The sequence below is a fragment of the Camelus bactrianus genome, chromosome 34, assembly GCF_048773025.1.
Source record: "Camelus bactrianus isolate YW-2024 breed Bactrian camel chromosome 34, ASM4877302v1, whole genome shotgun sequence".
NCBI classification, from domain to species: Eukaryota; Metazoa; Chordata; class Mammalia; order Artiodactyla; family Camelidae; genus Camelus; species Camelus bactrianus.
Window position 1 is genome coordinate 7,505,434 of NC_133572.1, and position 23,504 is coordinate 7,528,937.

The following is a 23,504-nucleotide window of genomic DNA, read 5'->3' on the forward strand; positions in this document are numbered from 1 at the left end:
TAAACTTTCAAATTTTTATTTCACTGACTTTTCAATCAGATTTATTTAGAAACATTCTAACCCAAAATAGAATTCAGTAAAAACATAGCTGAGAATGAGAATATTAAGCTCAATTTTTTGGTTTGTTTTTATTTTTAATGTTGAAGTCAACCACTAGCAAAAAGTCATCTAACTATAAAAGCTAATAAAAGATAGTAAGCAAGCTGGCATCTGAAAGAATGAAAAAAGATTTGCAACCAAAGAAATGAGTCCAAAAGAAAATACTGGCATTAAATTTCCAGCATTATAGCAGAAGAAACTGAGAAGAGGAATGACATTCTCAGCATCAGCCTTCTGACTTTACAGCTAATTATAAATGAACCCTATCTTGGAGGAAATACAGCCCTAAATGCCACAGCAGGCACCAAGCAGGAATAACTTTATACAATTCACTGTCTCTGCTAACTACCAAAAGGAGCCAGCCCTAAACTCTGCAAACAAAGAAGTCACAGAAAGTGAAGCTGTTAATTTGGCAAGGAGATCAAAACAGAAGAGTTAACTTAAGGCTACTACCTGCCAAATGTTTAACTGAAATTCAAAATACTAGTTAAACATGTACGTTTGCACTGCTGGGAGGGAGCAGACAGACCACTATTGCTAACATAAATCCTCTGTTTTAAAGTCAGGCTACATTTTTAAACAAAAAAGCAACATTACAAAAACCTTTTGTTTTAAATTGAAACCAAATTATTGTTTGCCATGGAAACTGTCTGACAAGAGTCAGCCAGCTTCACCTTTGACTGGGAGGATAATTTATCAACGCCAAGTCATGACAAATATCCTGTACACCAACTCAATTCCATCTCTCTGACTCCCTGACCCCCTTGCCAGGAACTCTAACCTACTCCGAAATAAAAGGCTTCTGCTTTTCAGAGTTAGATAAAGAAGCCACTGCTAAATATAACAATTTTCTTACCAGGTCTTGCTGGTGGCTAGAGAACCAGTTGGTGATCCAGAGGGTTAAGAATGAAGAATAACATTTTCATTAAGAAGAAAAAGAGAAGAACTGGTGTTTTCCCAAACCAGAAGTCCCTTGAAATGTCCTAAATCAGAATAGTTCTCCAACATGCCCTCTCTCTACAGGGAACTGTGAGTAAGGAGAAGAGGCAGTGTGGTGGTGAAGTACAGAAAGAGGTTGCTTTAAACAGTACAATAAGGAATCTTTTCTTCTGAAGGCACTCCTCTGTTGTTAAAAGGCAATTAAAAATATCACTCAATCATTTTTTAGAAAACATATCTACCCCATGATAATCTTTATAGTTAAAGTTTACTAAACATCTTTTCCTTGCAGACATTCTTTTTTATAAGTGCTATTTACTGTTAAAAATGTATTCAAGTAGTCATTTCCACAAGAATCAATTGTGATATCAATGACTATGAGATTTGATAGAGAAAAAAACAGTACCTAATTTGTTTTCATAAATCCATGTGAAAATTTTAATTACTAGAATGATTCATAAAATAGTATTCAAGAGATGCCATAAAACACAAAGCCCTCCTATCACGTAACCAGTTGTGAAGACTGAGATTAAGTGACTGGTCTCCCAAAGCACTGTAACCTATAGAGATATAAAATAAATCATAAAAAATTCCAATTGCTATCAAAAATTCTTCCTTCTTTGGAGACCGTCTTCTTACCATCTTTGCAGGTTTTTCCATTCTCCAGGAGTTTGACCCCAGTTGGGCAAGCACACTGATAAAAAGGCTTGACTGGAGACATCAAACACAAGTGGGAACAACCACCATTATCAATTCCACATGGATTTGTAGCTGTCAAATATAAATCACACTGATTAATACCAATGATTATGGATGACCTCCCACACTCTAGGTACACAGAGGTTAACAACCATAACATGAGCAACTGCGATAAACCAAATTATTACCACATGTCATCCAGGTGCTTGACTACCAGACCATCTTCAAGGAAGGGAATTAATCAGTGAGAACTTACTGAGCATTTTGTACCCAAAGAAAACTTACAGGAAATAAAGCAGGAGGCCCCTACTCTAAAAGAATTTACAATCTGGCCAGTATGCCAAAATTAACGAACAATAATACTGGAAAACAATACAAAACAATGAAACTAAATGCTATCTTGCACATTAAGACTGTAAGTAAGTATAGTCAAATGGTAAATGATAAGCAAATCATTAAAGATTAAAGAACTGAAGAAAAGGTTCATGGAAGATACAGGACATTTACAGGAGTCTCGAAAGACAAGAAAAACAGAACATTCAAGTGTGGTAAAACTCTATGAATGAAAGCTTGGAGGCTGTATCCTGGGTGAGACAGATAATCAGGTGAACAGTGTAACTGAAGATTAAGGTTTCTGTTGACTGGTGAGAACTAAACTGAGCACAGAGAGGGGAGCATCTGTGGTGGAGACACTGGGAATCAAGAAAAGTCACACTCGGGAAAGATTTACATGGAAAACATAAGCATAATGGATTAAAAAAGGGAAAACTGAGAAGCAGAGATTAATTAGCAAATCTGAAGAAACTATGGAAAAGGATGGATTTAAATCATAGGAAAAAATCAATATAAAATGGAGACCAACAAAATATAAAAAATAAAAGAAAGCAGTATCACAGATAACTGCAAATTCTCAAACCAGTAGAACATAAGGATCAACATGTCATTAAAAGAAAAACAGAAACAGAGAAATTCCCTCCTGAAGGCTAACAACGAGAATAAAAAATTCAAACAAGTGACAAAACATTTTCTCTTTTACAAAAGAGTAACCCAAACATTTTAAAACATTTTTATGGACTCATGATCACCAGATTCCAACATGACACATTCAGTACTTGACTATCTCCCCCTAAGTGGAAGGAGTTAACACAAAGCAATGCATAATCCAAAACCCCATGCATTTTTGGCTACAGAACACAATCTAAAATACACTGAGACACATGCCAGACATCTATTTACACACAAGTGCCAAACACTTAACATTCTCATATTCTTTTAAACCTACTTCTAGTCCTCTCTTATTAGAAACTGCTGTTAACAGTCACAACCCAAGTCACCATAAAGGGGACACAGAAATAGAAGCAAACCTAAGGAAAAAAGGTGTGGAGGTGGAAGGGATGTGCACAGGAAGGTGTAAGCAGGTATTTTCTTTAAGCAACCTGAGGCAGTTAAATCCACCAGTTAGATTAACAGAGGTTTCCATTCAAGAAAAGTTCTTGTTTTTAAACACACACACATGAACAAAATCACTCATAAGTGAGAAATATGATTAAGAAACGCATTTGTGTAGAAGCTTAGCATATGAGCTATCTCAGTTTCTTATTTTGTTTCTCTCCTCTCCACCTCCATCACCCCAGACACAAACAAAGGGCTGAGGTGGTCTGTAGTGATAGATACCAAGCTACAAATTGTTTAGGCTGCTGTCTAACCTGAATTATATCTTGACGTTGTCCCTATTTTTTATTCTTTCCCACTACCTTGGATACAACCTCCCTCCTCCTGCCCCTCACTAAAGCCAGGCATCAGAGCGCTACAAAGCTATTCCAACTTGCAATTTAAAAATCAAGATCACTTACCATTTGGCTGCCTCTGTTGGCTGAAGACATGTATATCCATGGGAGAGAAGATGTTAGAATGGATTTCACGCAGACCCTCGCCAGTGTACTTGTTGCAAGCCAAAATGGAGTGTGTATTCCAATCAGTCCAGTACAATGTGTCCTCAAATAACGTCAAGGCAAAAGGATGTGGAAGGGAACCTTTAACCACTGCCTGCCTATTAACACAAAGAGAAAACTCAAACATTTCTAAACTTTCTTTTTTAATCAAAACTTCATCTCTCCCATTAAAATGGTTTTGTAGTCCACATTAACACACACAAATCCTGGGTAACTCATATCTTAAAGGTCAATTACACCTATGAAAAATAAGTCACATAGTATTCAAATTTATCTGAGTTCATGGTGCCCAAAATCCCCAACCAGGTGCTTGAGAATGGTTCCTAACTTGGCAGCAGGCCCCAGGTTCGCTACAAGCCAGCAAAGACAGTGAAGGCCCGAGTGTCAGCACTGCTGTCAGTTCCCACCTCTGGACTCACATCTTCCATCATCCTTCCACATAATTCATGTCATTAGAAAGAGAAAGGTTGGCAAAAAAGAAAATCCCAGGGTTTAGAGTTGCCACTGAAAAGTAGTTTTAAGTCAGCAGTAGTAGGTCTTTACTGTCCTGATGTGGAACAACAAAGAATCTAAGCCTGTTTTTTCCATCGCTTCTTACGGCTTTGATAAATGGAAGTAAGCACATACACGAGGCTAAAAAGTTCTGGTAGAACTCTCTGCAAACCCCAGGGACAGCTGCACCAAATGATCATCTCGGCTGGCTTTCTGCTATATGGTTACTTAATTGTCACAAGTCAGGCAGCAAAAAGGAAGCTCAATCACTAGCAGAATGTGTTCAAGAGACAAAGCAGACCCCAAAATTTTACAAGCAATTCTAACGATATGAAAGGAAAGGTAGAGAACCTGATTAGAACCTAAGGTACAGAACTTTGCAGAGTGTCATGTAGAGTTGTGGAATTAGCAAACATTCTTGAACAATAAGCAAACTGTTTCTGAGCCACAATCATAAATTGTGAACTAAAATAAATGCTTTGATGTTTTCTTAGTATCAAACATAATAATTTCATAAATAGCCCAGCTGGGAGGGAAAGAGGAAAATAGAAGCAACTAAAGAGAAATAAAGGGTATTACACTGGAAGGTAATCCAGTTCTTAGGTCCTTAAGGTTATCTGATATTCTCTAATATCTATGAGACTACCAGTAAATTAAATTAAATTCAAGAGCAGTAAGATCATTTTTATCTAAGCAGAATCAGCATTCTATTCCACATGGAATGGTCCTAGCCTAAGGTGTTTTAAAATTGAGCCAGACTTTTAAATAACTGAATACAAGATTAGCATGACTATTTTAACAAACTTTCTATTTTAAAACCTCGTACCTATGCCAGCCCACATCATCACAATTTTCTCCTCTCATTTTTCTTAATTCTGTCTTCCCTAGGTTACTTTTCCCTCTCATTTCCCAATAAGAACTGCCACAATGTCTGTTTCTGAAGTGGTTTCTTCTACTTTTTAAATGAACAGCTTCATTACGTTTACTAAAATGATTATATCATTTATTGGAGCGATATCATAGTTTAAGTTCAAAATTAAATAGGCTTGCAAACTTCACACTAAACTCTTCGAAAATTCATTCTGGTAAGACATAAAGAGAGTTCAGAAAAACTGCCAAAAGAGACAAGTAACGTCACTGAAAAATAAGTAATAGTAAAAACAAAATTACTTAGCATTTCATTAACTATCTAAAGAACAGCAAATTACATAATCAGATCTCTGAAAAACTTTGGGCATAAAAAAGTCTTCTAAGCCCTTTGTGTGTATTACATAAAAAGTTAAACTTCACTCTAATGAACTAAACACAGAATAAACAGACAGGAAAAACAAAATTTCTCCCTAAAGATATACTCATTTTACACACTTACTGAAAGCATTCATATACTGATAAGAAATCAGACAGCTGAGTTCAAATGTCTGCTGCACTTACACTGCTTACATCATTTCTGCAAGCTGTTTTCCTCATCTGTAAATGGAAGGGAATAATCTAACTTCACTGTTTACTGTAAAGATTAAACGATAATATATGCAAAAGCTTTTAGCATTATGCTTGGTACTTAATAAACACTCATAAATTAGTCCTCAATTTTAGGATGTATGTTTTCAATATTTTAGTATTTTTGACACAGGGATAATATTTTACAACTTAGGTGAACATTTCATGTGCTGATTTTTAAATCAATAAAAAGCTTTTAAAATCAATAGCTTATTAGAATCAAGTAAATACTAGACTCTGGCTTGTTTATATTCCCAGGATCTCATACAACACAATGTGTACAAATTAGGTGGATTTATCAGATACTCAGTGAATGCCTGATAAAATTAAACAGCTTCAGTAGAATATGTAATTAACAGAACTGAATAAAATGCAGAATTAAGAAGGCTATCACTCATTCTTGTCATATTCTTTGTGGTTTTTCTGACTTGTCCAGCCAGTGGTGACCTGTTCCTCAAAGTTTAGATAAGTGTACATAGTCTTCACCTTTCTTCCCTCTGGTTGGGATTTACCCCCCTGGAAACGTGAGTTTCTTCAAGGAGGAGGTGATCGTGGATACTGAGAACAAATGTCGCAGACAAGATCAAAGCCAAGCTCTTCAGTAGTATGCCACAACTAGACCAGGAGTTAAAAAATGGATCTTTACTATGCAGATCAAAGGAAACAAACTGAGACCCCTACTGATGGTTTGATTTAGTGCTGGCAACCTCCGAGCATCACCTCCTCCCCATGTCTGTTATTTTCTGAGAGCTCACCTTCGCCAAAACCCTCAAGTGCAGGAGGGCACTTGCTATCTCTTTCAGATTCCACGCCTGGCAAGTGCCTCTTTCAAATTCTGCACCAACCAGATTTATTCTTTATAAAACACCTGTGCACTTGTATTCGCTTTCTGTTTCCAGATCTCTTTCTAGAAAGTCGTCCTCTGTCCCTGTGTGGGGACTCCCCACCTGTGTGGGTAATAAATCTTTTTACTCAATCACACCAAAGCAGTACTGTCATAATTTTGACAGCTGAACCTAACCTTGAAAGAGTTTCTCTACATCACAATGAAGATTTTAAAAAGATGACAATAGTGGTAGTGATAAAGTGTTTGAAAAATCTCTTCAAGTCTTCCACATAAAAAAAGAACTAGATATATATACAACTGAAACATAATGCTGTACACCAGAAATTGACACATTTGTAACTGTGTCATTGAAATGGACATTACAAACTGACTATACTTCAATTCTAAAAAATTAAAAAAATTAAAATTAGAAAATTCAATTCTAAAAAATCTAAAAACCTAAAAGAACCAGACAGCAAAACCCAAAACCCATGGACAACATTTACAAGAAAGCTAGGTGAAAAGGTACCACCACAAAACTCAAGACACAAAAAGGTGTGGAAAACTACCAACAGCCATAAGATCTGACTGGCATCCAGCACTTTTGGAGGAGGAATCAGAAGGGAAAAATTCGGCATTTAGCAGATCCAGGAATGGGAGAACACACAAAACAGATTAACAATGAAAAGCATGGTAAAACCAACCTGAGAACAGCCGCTGACCTGGAGCAGCTCCAAGAGTGACTGAATACAGTGAATCCATGGCCGGCACTGAAGGGGCTGGCGCTCTTTAACCTACTGCAAACTCTCCAACTGACCCAACAGAGCTCCCTTCCAGACAAAGGCCCATATTGACCATAAACTACTGGGAGCAGAACGAAAAGCGAGAATGACAGTACAAGAGAGATAATGGGAAACCACAGCACAGAACAAAGTGGGAGAAGGAAACAAGAGGCAGGAAATCTCAGAAAACAAGCAGCCAATTTTTTTAAACACACACCAACTCAAGAGTTCTGTGAAGTTACAAAAGTTATGATAAATTCTGCCTTCTTCAACAAGTTCCAGAAAAACAATTTTCTGTGAAAATAAAAAAATAAACTAAGATCAAATCCCATTTTAAAAGTTAGTATTAAAAACAAAAGAATAAAGAAGAATGACATCCCTAAAGACAATAAAAACAGGCTAGAAAAATACGGCCTTAGAACAGAGTGTATAACCTGTTGCAAAATAACCTAAAACACTAGAATACAAATTAAATTTAAAACCTCAAACTGAGATGACAGAAGTAATAAAATAATTAGAAGTATAAGAATAGATCACCTCAGAAATGAATTATAAACTAAAACTAACACAAGAGTGAATAAACACAACAAATAAGGAAACAAATAGCAGGTGAAAAGAAGGAATATTTTTTATTTTTTGTGATTTTTTTTTCTTTGGTTTTATTGAGAAATAATTGCCATATATCATAATACAACTTTAAGGCATATAGCATGGTTTGAGTTACCTACACTGTGAAATGATTCCCACATAACTTCAGCTAACAACCATCATCTCATGGAAATAATAAAAAGGAAAGAAAAGAAAAAAATTTTTCTCCCTGTAATGAGAACTCTTAGGATTAACTCTCCTACAACTTTCCTACGTATAATACAGCAGTGTTAACTACAGTCAACATACTGTATATTACATCCCTAAGGAGGAATTTTTGAAGATCAAAAAGAAATAGGAAAAGAGATTTTTTAAAAGTAAGAGATTTGAAGCACAAAGGACAGGGATGAGAACAGATCTAATTTGGAGCAAAGAAAGGACACTATACGGTAACTCAAACCCTCAGGAAGAATTAGAGAGTGCCAGAAACAGCAAGTATATAGGTTAACACAAAAGACTCTGTTTATAATGTTTTCTCATTTTCTCCTTTAATCTTTTAAAAACATCTAAGATTGTATAAAGCAATAATTATAACATTCCATTGGTTATAACAGAAACATAATATAAGTGACATTAAGAGCACAAAGGAGAGGAGCGGGACTGGAGATACGCTATAGTAAAATTTCTATAATTTACAGGAATTAACTTAGTATTACCATAATGTAGATTTTGACAAAAGAAATATTACAATCCCTAGAATAAGCACTAAAAAATTTTAATCCCAAAAATAGTTTAAAAAAATAGAAGGAATTTAAAATGACACACTAGAAAATATCTACTTAATATAAAAAAGGCAGAAAAGAACCAAAGGAACAAAAAAAGTCATATGTAAACCCAACCATAACATTAATAATATTAAACATGAATAGATTAAACACTCCAATCAAAAGGCAAAAGATTAACACCTTAAATATATACAGCTTTTCTTTGTAAAAAATGTGTCTGTGTGCGTTTATATACAGCAAAGGTTGTCAGACTGGGTATATGCTATCTACAAGAGACACACTTAATATCCAAAGATACAAATTCATTGACAGTGAAAGGTTACAGCAAATAGTAATCATAAGAGAGATGGGGTGGTTCTATCAGCCAAAATATATTTTAAGACAAAAAATATTACTAAAGATAAAGCAGCACATTTTATAATGACAAAGGGTCAAATCACCATGAAGATACAACAATTATACAAGTTATAAACAGAGCCTCAAACAAATGAAGCAAAACTTGACAGAACTGAAGAGAGAAACAGACAATTCAAAAGTAACAGTCTGAGAGCTCAATATCCTATTCTCATTAAAAGGTAGAACAATTAGAAAATCATCAAGGATATGAAAATCTGAACATTAGGACAAGTATCAATTTTAAAAGACTGTAATCATTCAAAGTGTATACTCTAAGGACACTGAAAATCAACAACAGAAAAATGCAGGAAATTCACAATTTATTGCTAAATTTTTCTAAATTCTCCCTCAATGTCTTCTAAGTAAGCAATGGGTCAAGGAAGTAATCACAAGAAATTTCTAAATATTATTTTGAGCTAAAAGAAAATGCAAATACAAATGGGAAAAAATTTATCAGATGCTACCAAAGTACTTAGGGTAAATTCTATAGATTTATCCCTAAATGCCTGCATTAGAAAAGAAGACAGACTTCAAATCAATAATCTAAGCTTCAACTTTAAGAAACCAGAAAAAGAAAACCAAACTAAAATATGAAGGTAAAATTCCAAGAAATATAAAACAGAAAAATAATATAGAAAAAAGTCAATAAACCCAATGTGGGTCCTATAAAAAGATCTACAAAACTGACAAGACTTTAGACTGATAAAAAGAGAAAAAAGACACAAACTGGGAAATTTGTAAATAAAATTATGAATAAAAGAGAGACATCATTACTGACCTTAGAAATTAAAAGCATTATAGGGAGATACCATGAACAATTTTAGGCCAAGAAAATGGACAACCTAGATGAAACGGAAACATTCCTAGAAAGAAACAAATTACCAAAACTCACTCAAGAAGAAATAAAAAATATAAAGATGCAGAACAATTAAGAAACTGACTTAATAATTTAAAATCTTTTGATAAAGAAATCCCCAGGCCCAGATGGCTTAACTGATGACTTCTACCAAATATTTGGAGGAGAAATATCAATCCATCATACACTCTTCCAGAAAACAGAGGAAGAGGGAAACCTTCCCAACTCATCCTGAGTCTAGTATTACACTCATAGCAAAGCCAGACAGCACAAGAAAAATAAACTACAGACCACTATCTCTCATGAATAAACACATAAAAATCCTCAACAGAATATTAGCAAACTGAATCTAGAAACATCTAGAAAAGGATTCTAAACCATGGCCAAGTAGGATTGATCCCAAGAATGCAAGATTCCTCTTTATTCCAACAGTATTTTATCAAAGTAAAAAAATTACCATTTACACATTTCACAATAGGGCAGTAAGGTTGAAAAAAATATTGTTCAACATTCAGATTATTTCCTCCATTTATATTTAATAGCATAATTGTTTGATCTTACTCTTTTCTTGTAACTGTCATTTTTAAAATTCTTTCTTACATTTATTGACTTTAAGAATAAGACAGTATCTACTGACACTCCCATACATAAGGTAAGAAGTTAATATGGCTTTACTCATCTAACATCCCACTACCATGTCTCATTTTTTTAATTGATAAAGCCTGGAATTTTAGATCATTATTAGTTTTCACTTTACCATTTTTATGAGATATCAAAATATCTCACAGTTATACTGTTTTAAAAACACATTAACAGCAATTACTAGATTCAACTCCATGTTAAACAGGTTTCATCCTTCACAAAAATTTATCAGATATCCTTCTGAGCTCTACCTTGTACTTCATCTCTATCAGCTGTCTGAAGTACAGCAAGTAATCTTTTCAAGAAAAGTAATGTAAATGGTATGTGCTGACTCTCTGAATATCTAATAATAATGTCTTCCTGTTGCAGTAACACATGAAAAGCTCCTGGATCAATTTCCATGTCTGTCATTTCTTCCACTGTTTTCATCCCTGCTTCTACAAGTTGTGGGAGCATTTAAGGTTATCTTCCATTTCACTTGATTTTTTTTTTTTTTTGTCATCTGGTTGTCACTGCTTAAACTTTTAAATGTAACAGTCATGTTCTGTATTATCATTCTGTCTGTACCAGTATTAAATGTACTCTTTCATACTATTCACTCTATTGTTACACATGTTGTGTCTTCCTGAACTTTGATAACTTTTTTTCTCCTGCATTTTACAGGAATTTACAGGAAAACGTATGTTCTAATTCTGTAATATGGCTCATTCATTTGAACTGTAGTAACTTCTCATGTGCCCTGTTTTTTTTTTTTCTAACACAGGGCTTTTGGAGGGAGGGCTGTATTTTATTGGAAGTTGAGATTAATTCTGTTACAGCCTGCAAAATCCTGGTCTAAGCTTTCAGATCATCAAGGGAGGAGGCAAATAAATTTTTTATTTATCACAGCTTCATTTTAATTTGGAAATCAAATCACACTGGGGGGGGTAGAGGAGGGGGATCTGAAGTGAGCGATAATAGCAGCATATTCCTGTTTCTTCTGCATGTTTCTAGTAGCACCAAGAAGTCTGCTGACATCGTGACCCTGCTTATTCTCACCACCACTGTGCTCATTCACAGCCAGCTTAACTTCACCTCTGATCTTTGCCTAACACGATCAACCATGTCACGTATGGTTGCCATACGTGTGTATCCTTCCGTGTCTGGTAAGTTTCCCAGAGGTACTAACAGAATTCAGATGAGGCCTACCTTCCACCCTATCCAACCTCCCCCTCAATCACCCTCACCTTCAGCCATCATCCCTAGAGAGTTGTGGTTATTACTGCTTATTTGGGTAAGTCTCTTCAATTTGCTTCTTTGGGAAGCTCAGCTGATAACGAACCATGTTGATTTGCCTGGGTTTGAGGGGGGTTTCTGGAACCAGGCAAACAAGGATGCTGATCATACAACACTTCAGTCAGACTGGGACATCCTTTAATCGTGAACCCTGAAGAAACTCAAGGTTTCTGGTATGTGGTTGTTATCTTTGTCTAAGTCTCTAGCATTGATGTAAAATTCCCCTATGTTTATAGTCCATGGCTATAATAATCATTAATTTGATAATGGCTATAAATCTAAATCTCCCTCTGAAACTGCTCTGCTGAGCTGCAGGCTCGTATGTCCAAAGCTCCCCAGACTTTATCACCATAGTTTTTTGTAAGCAAATCAAACACAAATATATCCAAAGCTAAACTCAACCTTATTTTCTTCCTACATCAAAAAAAGAAAGAAAAAAAGGAAAAGAGTCTATCCTCCTTACTTGAATCTTCTATCTCAATGAATGGCACTTCCATCTAACCAGCCATTCAAAGCAGAAACCCAGGAGGCAACACAGACTCGATTAGGGTGCCACAAGCAGTCTGTTAGGATTAGGGCATAGTATGCAAGGGAGGAAGTGGGGAGAACATTTGTCTAAAACGAAGTAAAGAAATCAGATCATGTAAGTTACAGTGAAGAGTTTATACTTCACTTGGAGAACCATGATGATTAACTGGAAGATGTAGGAAGTGAAATAATTAGTCTTCAAACCATCTTCTACACAACTACCAAAATGGTATTTCTAAAACACAAATGCATCCATGCCAATCTGCTACTCGAAAATCTCTAATGACTTAATACTTCCCAGGGTAAAATTCACATGCCTTATCTTAGAATACCATACCCTGTGTGATCTGGCTCCGACCCATCTCTTTACCCTTGCCTCCAACCATTCCTCACATCTCCTAGTGCTGCTGGACAGGAACACCAACAAACCAAACTGTTCATTAATAACCTTAATAATAACTGCGGTAACCTTACCTTGAAAACCTGATTCTAGTAACTAGGAATTAAAATTTTTCACAGAGAATGCCTTTATACATCATCTAGTTTTTAAAGTTTATTCTTTTTCTTCAGTGTCTATCAAGGCAGGTTAAAAGAGCATGTTTACATCCTTGACACCTATGTTAAAGTCAACCAACCATAGATATTCACACCAGTTTCTGAACCCTATTCTGTTTCACTGATATCTATTGATCCTCAGAGTTTGTACTTCATTGTTTTAACTACTCTAGCTTTATGGGAAGTCTTGAAATCAAATGAAAAGTCATCATACTTTTTTTAAGTTCTAGAAAATCAACTGGGCTATATTTTAATAGGTCCAAGGCATTCCCAAGTAAAATTTAGGTTCAATTTGTCATTTTATTCTTTTTTAAAAAAGCACACCGCCATCCTCATAAGAAAAATCTTTTGGAATTTCGTGGAGACTGCTGAATCTATAGATCAGTTATGGGAGAATTCCCATCATAACAATATACTGAATAATTTTTTTCCTTAAAAGATAAATAATGCAGTCTTTCCTTACTGCGACTGGAAGAGAAAGAACCGTGCATTTTGTATCCCACAAAGCACGCAGAAGGCTTAAAAGTAATGTACTTCCTGCAGGGAGAGTGTTTAGGAGGCATTATTAATGCATATTAGGAAATGCATGAGAGCCCTGCATTATCCAGGTCCAAAACCAAGCAACTGATATACTTAAAACTGTTTTCCACAACTTGTATGAAGACTGTTTGAAAAAGATATACAAACATAGAATAAGTAAGCGTATACTATAAATTCCTATTGTTTCTTTTCTGTTAAGAAAGAGGGGCAGCAATGAGTCTTTGAAGCTCATCACATAAATTGTACAGCTTGTGTGGATCTCTCAGATAAGAAAGAAGACCTAGAATCAACAATTATATAGCCTTTCCCAGAGATGAATGGTAGGACTCTTTTTTTATTTTTGTGCGAGTTTTCTCTGGAGAATTTAACAGGTCTAAGGCCGTGGATATTATTCCCAAGGGCTAAGTGGTGATCTGTTAGCTTATCCATTCCAAGATTAGATTGCACCCTTACAATGGATGGCTTCTCAGCAGATGCACTGCTGTTCACTTCAAAAGTGTGGAAGTTTAAGGGCAAATCCATTATCACTGGAAAATCAGCGAAAGCTCATGCTTTAGCTTTCAAGTGATCAAAAGGACCATTTTCAAAAAGAATAGCACACAATTATTATTCCATAATAAATAATACCGTTTGACACATTTTTACTGAACACCTAAGAAGTGCTAGGTACTGTGCTCTGCTACACGCTCTTATTAAAAGCATAAAATATTTACAATCTGGCCCTTCAGAGAAAAAGTTGGCCAACCCTGTCCTGGTCTACAGATTTATCAAATGAGCTTCCACAAACAGCACTGGGGTGGGTGGGGGTAGGCTGGGATGGGAGCAGGGCTCTATGGCTAATTCTGAATAGGATCACTCTTTGCTGTATTATGTGTCCAGCACGTTACAGGATGTTTAGCATCCCTGGCCCCCCAGGAACTAAAATGCTATTAGCATTCTTAGTCCCCGTGTTTACCCAAATTCTCCACACATTTCCAAACACTATGGGACAGAGCATAAGTACTATCCCTGGTTGAGACACACTGAAGAACTAAATCAGCTGAGACTAAAAAAGAAGAAAATATATTCCATAAATTTTAAATACTACCAAGATAGATGCGAAATACAGTTACCCTTTTTAAAAAGTAAACTAAAAGTCTACTCTTCTTCCCCCTTTGACATGTAGCCAAAAATGTCCTAATTTCTTCTTAATAAAATTAGGCTTTATAATTTGATTACTAATCAAGATATCCTGGTATTGACCTAAAATTCAAAAATAAATTTATAAGGCAATCTTACCGATTTGTTCCATCCAGATTTGATCTGTGGATGAAATTAAGTTTTGCATCTGCCCAATAAAGCTTCCGCTCCTCATAATCCAAAGTCAGTCCATTTGGCCAGTAAATTTCAGTGTTTATTATAATGAGGCGACTTGAACCATCCATTCCAGCACGTTCTATCTTTGGTACTTCTCCCCAGTCTGTCCAGTACATTAACCTAAAAATCACATGAAAAATAAACCCATCACATAAGCAGGTTAACAGCCAAGTGTCTTATAATTATCACTAATGGATGAAGAAAGTTCTCTCAGGAACAGTAAAACTGAAACCCCTAGAAATTGTTATTGAAATTTTAATCATCTACTGTTTTGCCACCATGATGGTAATGACTGATTCAGACAAGCATCATCCAGGATGCAAAAACCATTTGATCAACGGTTTTTGAGAAAAAGAATACTTACCCTGTCTCAGTGTGTCTACCTACAAATTACTTACTAACAACAAAAGGGGAAAATGGTAACTTTAGAGAAAATAAACTTGGTGGACACCACCTTACCTACATCATCTAAGTTAACATCATCAATTAGGGAACACACTGGCATCATATATGTGATGTGCTGGCAAGAACATACCATCTTTTATGTAGACTCTCCTACATAGTATTCTTGCCCCCAAATGCATAACCTCAACAAAATTACTAGGAACCAGAAAGTAGCAAATTAAGGAACATTCTAGAAAACTGCCTTCGAAAATATCAATATCATGAAAGTTTGAGAAAAGCTGACAAACCAATCTAGTTTGGAGGAAAATAAAGAGGCACAGTAACTACATAGTGTATGATTCTGGACTGATCAGCTGGGGAAAATGATATAAATACGTTATTGGGAAACACTGCAAAATTTGATGGAGTGTCAAATTATATAATAGAAATGTACTAATGTTAATTCCCTAATTATGATCACTGTACTGTGGTTAGGGTATACAGGATCTCATTGCGCTATTTTTGCTTCTATTCCACAAGTTCAAAATTTTTTCAAAATAAAAAAATGGATGTCTTAATAGTCTCATTCCAGAGGGAAAAATAAAATTCCCCTTGATTTAAAGGTAAAACTTTTAATGTGCTATATTTCAATTAAAAGCATATTTTTAAAAAGTTAATGGTGCTATGAACTAGACATGAGGTACTCAATAAATGTGTTCAAATTCAACTGAAATTCAGGTATAAATTTTTATTTTAAAAAATTGGTGTAATTGTGCAACTGGAATAATCCCACTTATGCAAACTGCTATTTCATATAAACTACTTACTCAAAGAAATGATGGTAAGAGAATATCAGATGGGGAATAAACATACTTCCTAGATACAAGGCCCTGTGCTAATCAGTTTACAAACATTATCACTAAGTCTTAGAGCAACATTATGAAATATTATTTGTAAATCACCATACCTCAGATAAAAAAAAAAAACTCAGATTAAGTTAGCACACTGCTCAGTCACACAGCTAATAAATGCTGAACAGAAATTCAAACCGACATACCTCAGATTCCAAAGTCAGTATTTATGCCTTGATTTGATCAGAGCCTTGATTTGTAAGGAATAGAAAGCAAAGTTCTCCCTAAACAGAGCCTAAGGATTGGACATTGTCTACAATGAGGGGCAGAGGGATGATTAAATTCACGCAACATAAAAGGCGGCAAACCAGACAGCTTTGGGCAATGTTAGATTTTTTTTTTTAACTGAGAGCAACAAAAAGACACTTGAACCCTTTTAAGGTTAAAAGTAAAATGACTGGCTATACGGGGATTTGTTTTTTGGCTGAGAAGGGGCAGGGGAGGAGGTGGGGGAGTGGGAGGGCAGGGAAGACTGGTTACAGTGATGAAAAAGACTGGAAGAAAGTTAAAAAGAATAAAGAGAGGTCGGAGCTCCCAAAATTCTCTGCCTTAAAACCAATGGAAAAAACAGGAAAAGGCTGTCAAAAATAACTAAAGGGTCTGAAAACTGATCAAAGCACACACAACAAAATGAGAGGCATTTATTCAAGAAAATCTACCAAGTCTCAGTAAGAGCTGTAGTGTTTCAGCTACAGGTTATCACCATCCACAATGATGGGTTTATAGTGAAGTTCTTCCCTGACCAGACACAGCAAGCCAAAAAGACTGGCAGCTTGAGGGGGTTTATTCCTAAGTATTTTTTTTATGTGACTTTGAAAGGGATTGTTTTTCACTTTCCCTTTCTGATATTTCAGTGTTAGTGTAATGAAATGCAACAGATTTCTGTATGTTAATCTTGTGTTCTACTACCTTGCTGAATTCATTTACCAGTTCTAATAGTTTTTGTGTGGAGTCTTTAGGATCTTCTATATAGTACCATGTCATCTGCATGTAATGATAATTTCACCTCTTCTCTTCCCGCTTAGGTACCTTTCATTTCTTTTTCTTGCGTGATTGCTGTGGCTCAGACTTCCAGTACTGTGAATACAAGTGGTGACAGTGGGCATTCTAGTCTTGCTCCAGATTTTAACAGGAAGGCTTTCAGTTTTTCACTATTGAGTATAATGTTGGCTGTGAATTTGTCACAAATACTTTTTTATGTTGAGGTATGTTTCCCCTACATTTACTTTGGTAAGAGCTTTTTGAACTCTTGAACTTTGGAACGTGAATGGATGTTGAATTTTATCAAATGCTTTTTCTGCATCTATTGAGAGGACTATGTGGTTTCTGTCCTTTCTTTTGTTAATGTGGTGAATCACACTGATTGATTTGTGTATGCTGAAACATCCTGTGACCCTGGGATGAATCCAACTTGATCGTGGTGTTGTTGCATTTAATTTGCTAATATTTTGTTGAGAATTTTATATCTACAGTCATCAAAGGTACTGGCCTGTAATTTTCCTTTTTGGTATTATCTTTCTCTGCTTTTTGTATCAGGATGATGGTGGCTTTGAAGAATGACTTTGGTAGTATTCTCTCCCCTTCAATCTTTTGGAAGAGTCTGAGAATGATCAGTGCAAGTTCTTCTTTGTATGTTTGGTAGAATTCCCCAGTGAAGCCATGTGGTCCTGGACTTTTGTTTGTAGGAAGGTTTGTTTTTTGTGTTTTTTATTTTTGTTTTTTTTTTTGTTGTTTTTTTTTTTTTTTTTTTGAGGAGGGTGGAAGTAATTGGGTTTGTTTGTTTGTTTATTTCTTGGTGGAGGTACTGGGGATTGAACCCAGGACCTTGTGCATGCTAAGCAGCCACTGAGCTATACCCTTTTCCTGCCCCTGGAGGCTTTTTTTAAATTACAGATTCTACTTCACTTCTAGTGATTGGTCTATTCAAATTATCTGATTCTTCTTGATTCAGCTTTGGTGGGCTGAATCTTCCTAGAAACTTGTCCATTTCTTCTAGGTTGTTCAATTTGTTGGCATATAATTGTTCACAGTATTCTTTTATGGCTCTTTGTATTTCTGTGGTATCGGTTATTTCTCATCTTTCATTTCCTATTTTGTTGTCTAGATCCTCTCTCTTTTCTTCTTGGTGAGCCTGGCCAGAGATCTGTTGATTTTGTTTATGCTTTCAAAGAACTAGCTCTTGGCTTTATTGATTTTTTTCTATTTTTTTTTAATCTCTATTTTACTTATCTCCTCTCTGATTTTAATTATTCCCTTCCTTCCGCTGACTTTAGGTTTTGTTTGTTCTTCTTTTTCTAATTCTTTTCGGTGGTAGGTTAGGTTGTTTATTTGAGATTTTTTTGTTTTTTGAGGAAGGCTTGTATCACTATGAACTTCCCTCTAAGAAGTCTTTTTGCTGTATCTCATAGATTTTGTATGGTTGTGTTTTCATTGTCATGTATCTGAAAACATTTTTTCATTTCCTTTTTGTTTTGTCGACCCATGGTTTTTTTAGTAGCATGTTGCTTAGTCTGCAAGTAATCTTATTTTTCTCAATTCTCTTTCTCTGGCTGATTTCTAGTTTCAGGCCACTGTGGTCAAAAAAGATGTTTGAAATAATTTCTAATCTCTTAAATTTGTTGAGGCTTATTTTGTTTCCAAGTATGTGGTTAGTCCTACAGAATGTTCGATGTGCACTTGAAAACAATGTATTTTTTTTAATGTAACATCCTGAAAATATGAGTTAAGTCTAACTGTCTAACTGCTCTATTGTGTTACTCAGGTTCTCTCTATTGATTTTCTGTCTGGAAGATCTGTCCATTGACATGAGTGGTGTGTTAAAGTGTCCTACTATTATTGTATTCCCATCAATTTCTCTTTATGTCTGTTAACATTTGGTTTTATATATTTAAGTGCTCCTATACTGGGTGCATATATGTTAATGAGTGTAATATGGTTTTTTTTGTATTGATCCGTTTATTATTATGTAGTGTCCTTCTTTATCTTTCTTTATGGCTTTTGTTTTAAAGTCTATTTTGTCTGAATACTGCTACTCTCCGCTTTCTTACTACTTCCATTTGCATGAAATATATTTTTCCATCCCCTCACTTTCAATCTGTGTGTGTCCTTTGTCCTAAAGTGGATCTCCTGTAGACAGCATATTCTAGGCTCTTGGTTTATTTTTTCCCTAATCTTCCACTGTATCTTTTGATTGGAGCATTTAGTCCATTGACCTTTAAGGTAATTACTGATAGACAGGTATTTATTGCCATTTTAAACCTTGTTTTCCAGTTGATTTTGTGTATCTTCTTAGCTCCTTTCTTTTCCTTTTTGTTTCTCCTTTTGTAGTTTGATGATTTTCTTTGGTACTATGCTTGAGTTCTCTTCTTTTTGGCCCCTGGGGATACGCTCGGATTTCAGCCCACCTCAGCATGCAGGCAACATGCTGGGGCTTGTGCTCCCAGATCTCCTACAGGCAGAGCTGTGCCTGCTGTGAGCACACTGAGAATGAGTCTCCTAAGGCAGGCTCCGCCCCACCCTTCAAGTACGTTAACAACAGGGTTTCAATGGCGGACCCAGGCTCCTTCATGCACACACCCCCAGGTGCAGCCCAGAGCATACTCTAGCCCCTTTAGGCTTTCTCTGCATAGCCAGTCCCAATCCTCTCCCCAGGTATGTCCTATGAAACCTGAGTTTCAGCACCCAGCTCCCAGGCACACAAGCAGATGCACATCTCAGACTGGGGAATGCAGTGAGGTGGAAAAGACCCTCTGTGCTCTGGTCTGTCTCTGTTCTTCCTGCTGCAAACCAGCTGCTGCCTCTCCTCAAGAGTCTCCAAAGCTTCCTTTCTGCCCTTGCTGATCTCCCTGGAAGTGAAGGGGATTCAGAGGGTATTGGACCCTTTTCTCTTTCACAGCTCCCTCCCTCACAGCACAGGTCCCCTCCTGATTCCTTTTTTTTTTTTTTACTTTCCTCCTACCAGGTTATGTGATGATCTTTCTTGCAATTTTGGTTTTATGAGATCTTCTGCCAGTGTTCAGCAGGTATTCTGTGAGAATTGTTCCCCATGTGGATTTATTTTTGATGTATTTGCAAGAAGAGGTGAGCTCCACATCCTTCTATTCTGCCATCTTGATTCAGCATCACCAAAATTACTATTTTTGAAGTCCAGAAATTTTCCTTGTGCCCAGAAAATACACAGAGTAAATACACTGTTTTGTTTTGCAATATTTCTTAATTTTAAAATTTTATTTTGAAGTTTTATTTTGAAATTTACTAGTATTCTATTCTAAAATAAAAGCAAATTTACTTATATCTGTCTTGTATTCAAGGATGGATCATTGGATTAAAAATGTGAGATTAGAAAACTCATTTCTCCAACCCACAGCTGTACTGCCTACATTTAACTATGTTAAATAACTATGTTAAAAAAGATGATACTGATCTGTCAGAGTTCTCTGACTTGCTAAAGGGAAGAAATGTACTCCAAGATCCTGAGCAAAACTGCAAATGAAAAACAAAGTTTTACAAAAGCAACCTTTCCACTGGCTTATATATATTATCTTACTGTGAATAGTATTATGTTTCCAGTTAAGCTGAGGCATTATTTTGAGACTAATCATTCACTGTTTAAAGAAAAAGGAATTGCACAGTTTAAATGTAAACATGACCTTGTTAAAAGCCAAACAATGTTTATTACAGCTTTCCAGCTGGAGTAACTCATACAACAACTGAGAGACTAATAAAGTTTTCTCTAGTTAACATTACTGAATTCCTCCTAGATAAAAAGTTAATAAAAGAAATTACAGCACCAATTTCCAATAATATGGTAACACAAAACTTAAAATTTAGCTGCAAACATGACAGAAGATAATGTCATCTAAGAAATTGTGATTCTGCCTTACATAGGACTAAATCTAAGGATATGCCAGCCTTACTCTTTTCCTGTTCATCAGGCATCAGTACCAGCTAATTATCAACGAAGATTTTCTATATGAATGTTTAGAACAATAAACGTAAGTATGGCTGAAATATTCAAAGTGCTGAATAACTTTTTTGAATTGACAAATTACCCCGAACTACCTACCTGTGTTGATATTTGCACTGATAGCCAAAAAGCAACAGTGGGTGAAACTGCTGGCACCTTAATATAAATCAAGGGAATGGCAAGCAACTATACTAACAGTCACTGAATTTATTCTTTACCATACACAAAAGAGAAGTCAGTCTCAATGAACACTGACATTGGTAAGGCAGAAAAATTAATTTCATTAGATCTTGACCTTTGATTACACATTTAATACTCTGTGTGACAAAATAAGGTCTACAGAGAAAGTACTTTGGCTGCATATGAAAGTATAATGGTTGTCTTAAGAAAAGAAACTTGGCCAACTGAGCTAGCTGCTTTTCTCATGAATACCATTTTCACTTAGGAAAAAAAAAAAAGAATGACAAATTATGGTTAGTAAAACTTAGGTATCAGGCCATTATTTTTTTGGAAATACATGAAATGATCCTGTCACTTCAGTTTGTTGCCAATAATCAAATCTGAGTTTTCTGCGTTCAATCTGTTGTAGTACATTATATTTATTTGACAAAGGACTTATATCTACAGTGTATGACAAACTCCTAAAACTCAATAAAAGACAAACAATCCAATTACAAACTAGGTGAAAGATCTGAACAGACTAATCAACAAAAGACATACAATGGCAAATAAGCACATTTAAAAAAAAGATTTTCAATATAACTTTTCATCATGGAAATGAAAATTAAAACTACAGTGTGATATTACTACATATCTATTAAGATGGTTAAACTTTTAAAAACTGACAAAACAAAGTGATACCAAAGGTGCAGAGCAACTCAAACTCCTGTACACTGCCAGTGTTAATGTAAAATGGCATATCCACTCCGGAACACTGGCAGTTTCTTATGTTAAACAAACATGTAAGATCCAGTAACCTCTCTCCTAGGTATTTACTCAAGAAAAATTAAATATATATTCACACAAAAGCCTGTATGAAAATGTTTATAGCAGATGTATTCACAGTTACCAAAAACTAATGAATGTTCTTTGAATGGTGAATGGATAAAACTGTGGTACATTTGTACAATGGAATACTCTCAGCAATAAAAAGAACCACTGGCACACATAAACACTTACATAAACTTCAAATGCTTTATGGTAAGAGGAAGAAGCTGGATTTAAACACTACATGACATATGATTCCATTTACATGACATTCTGGAACAAAACTGTATAGAATCAGAAAACAGATCAGTGGCTGCCTAGGGCTGCAAGAGAGCAGAAAGGCTGATGACAAAAGGCCAAGAATGAATTTTGGGGAGTCATGCAATTATTCCATATTTTTGTGATAGTGATTACCCAAATGTACACATTTATCTAAATTCAGAATTGTCTACCAAAAAGAGTAAATTTAATGTGTGCAAATTTTACATTAATTTTTTAATAGGTAAAAGATATCACTAGATATTTCACAAAAGATACATTAATGGCCAATTGGCACATAAAAAGATGCTCAACCTCATCAATCATCAGGGAATTGCAAATTAAAACTGTAATAAGCTATCACTTCATACCCACTAGAATAGCTAACATTAAAAAGACCAATAATACTAAGTGTTGGTGAGGATGGAACTACTGAAACTCTCATACACTACTAATATAATTAGTTTGGAAAATAGTTTGGCAGTTTCTTACAAAGTTAAACATACACTTAACCCTATGAACCAGAGGTATGAACACGGTGCTATGAGAGTATAAGGGAACTGATACTCAATCAAGCCAGAGAATGTAAGAGTTGTCAATAAAAGCTCACCAGAGGAAGTAATACTTCTATTCAGGCAGTTGCCAAAATGCGAAACAGTGTTCCAGGAAGAAGACACAGCCTATGCAATGGATATCAGAAGTCATGATGTATTCAAGAAACAGCAAGGTCAGTAGAGCTGCAGCATACAGTGTATTTTGGGGGACACAAGGCAACAAAATAAGTCCCACAGATGAGACTTATTTTGCTCTAAGAAGCTCGGACTGCACAACCTATGAGTGATGAGAAGTTACTATTGTAGGTAGAAAAGTAAAGTGGTAAGATTATCCTTTTACAAATCACTGTTGGTAACACTGAGGGACTGTCTAGAAAGTGAAGAAATTAGACGAAAAAAAGTAAGGCACAAAATTATGGAATATTCTAAATGAGAACTGATGAAAATAAAAAAGTTCCTCAACTTTTGAATCAATGCAGGAGAAGAAAGATAAAGAGGATGGACCAGAATGGCTCTCAAATTTTGGCAAATTTAAGTCCGTATTGGTGTCATTCAACAAAATTTGGAAGGAATATAGACAGGGTTTAGGGGACAACAGGCTGAGTTTAGATGAGGAAGAAACAAGCTTACTCATTGT

General features: G+C 35.5%; 1 protein-coding gene across 3 annotated transcripts in view; it reads right to left on the bottom strand.

Moving 5' to 3' along the window:
- LRP6 (LDL receptor related protein 6) overlaps nucleotides 1-23,504 on the bottom strand; it is a 126,059-nt gene that overhangs the window by 60,542 nt on the left and 42,013 nt on the right. For all 3 annotated transcript variants that reach the window (XM_074357947.1, XM_074357946.1, XM_074357948.1), the window contains 3 exons: nucleotides 14,730-14,927; nucleotides 3,591-3,787; nucleotides 1,678-1,809 (listed from right to left, as the gene is read on the bottom strand). In XM_074357947.1, coding sequence (XP_074214048.1) covers nucleotides 1,678-1,809; nucleotides 3,591-3,787; nucleotides 14,730-14,923 — 523 coding nt within the window. In that variant the 5' untranslated portion in view covers nucleotides 14,924-14,927. The remainder of the gene's footprint in view (nucleotides 1-1,677; nucleotides 1,810-3,590; nucleotides 3,788-14,729; nucleotides 14,928-23,504) is intronic.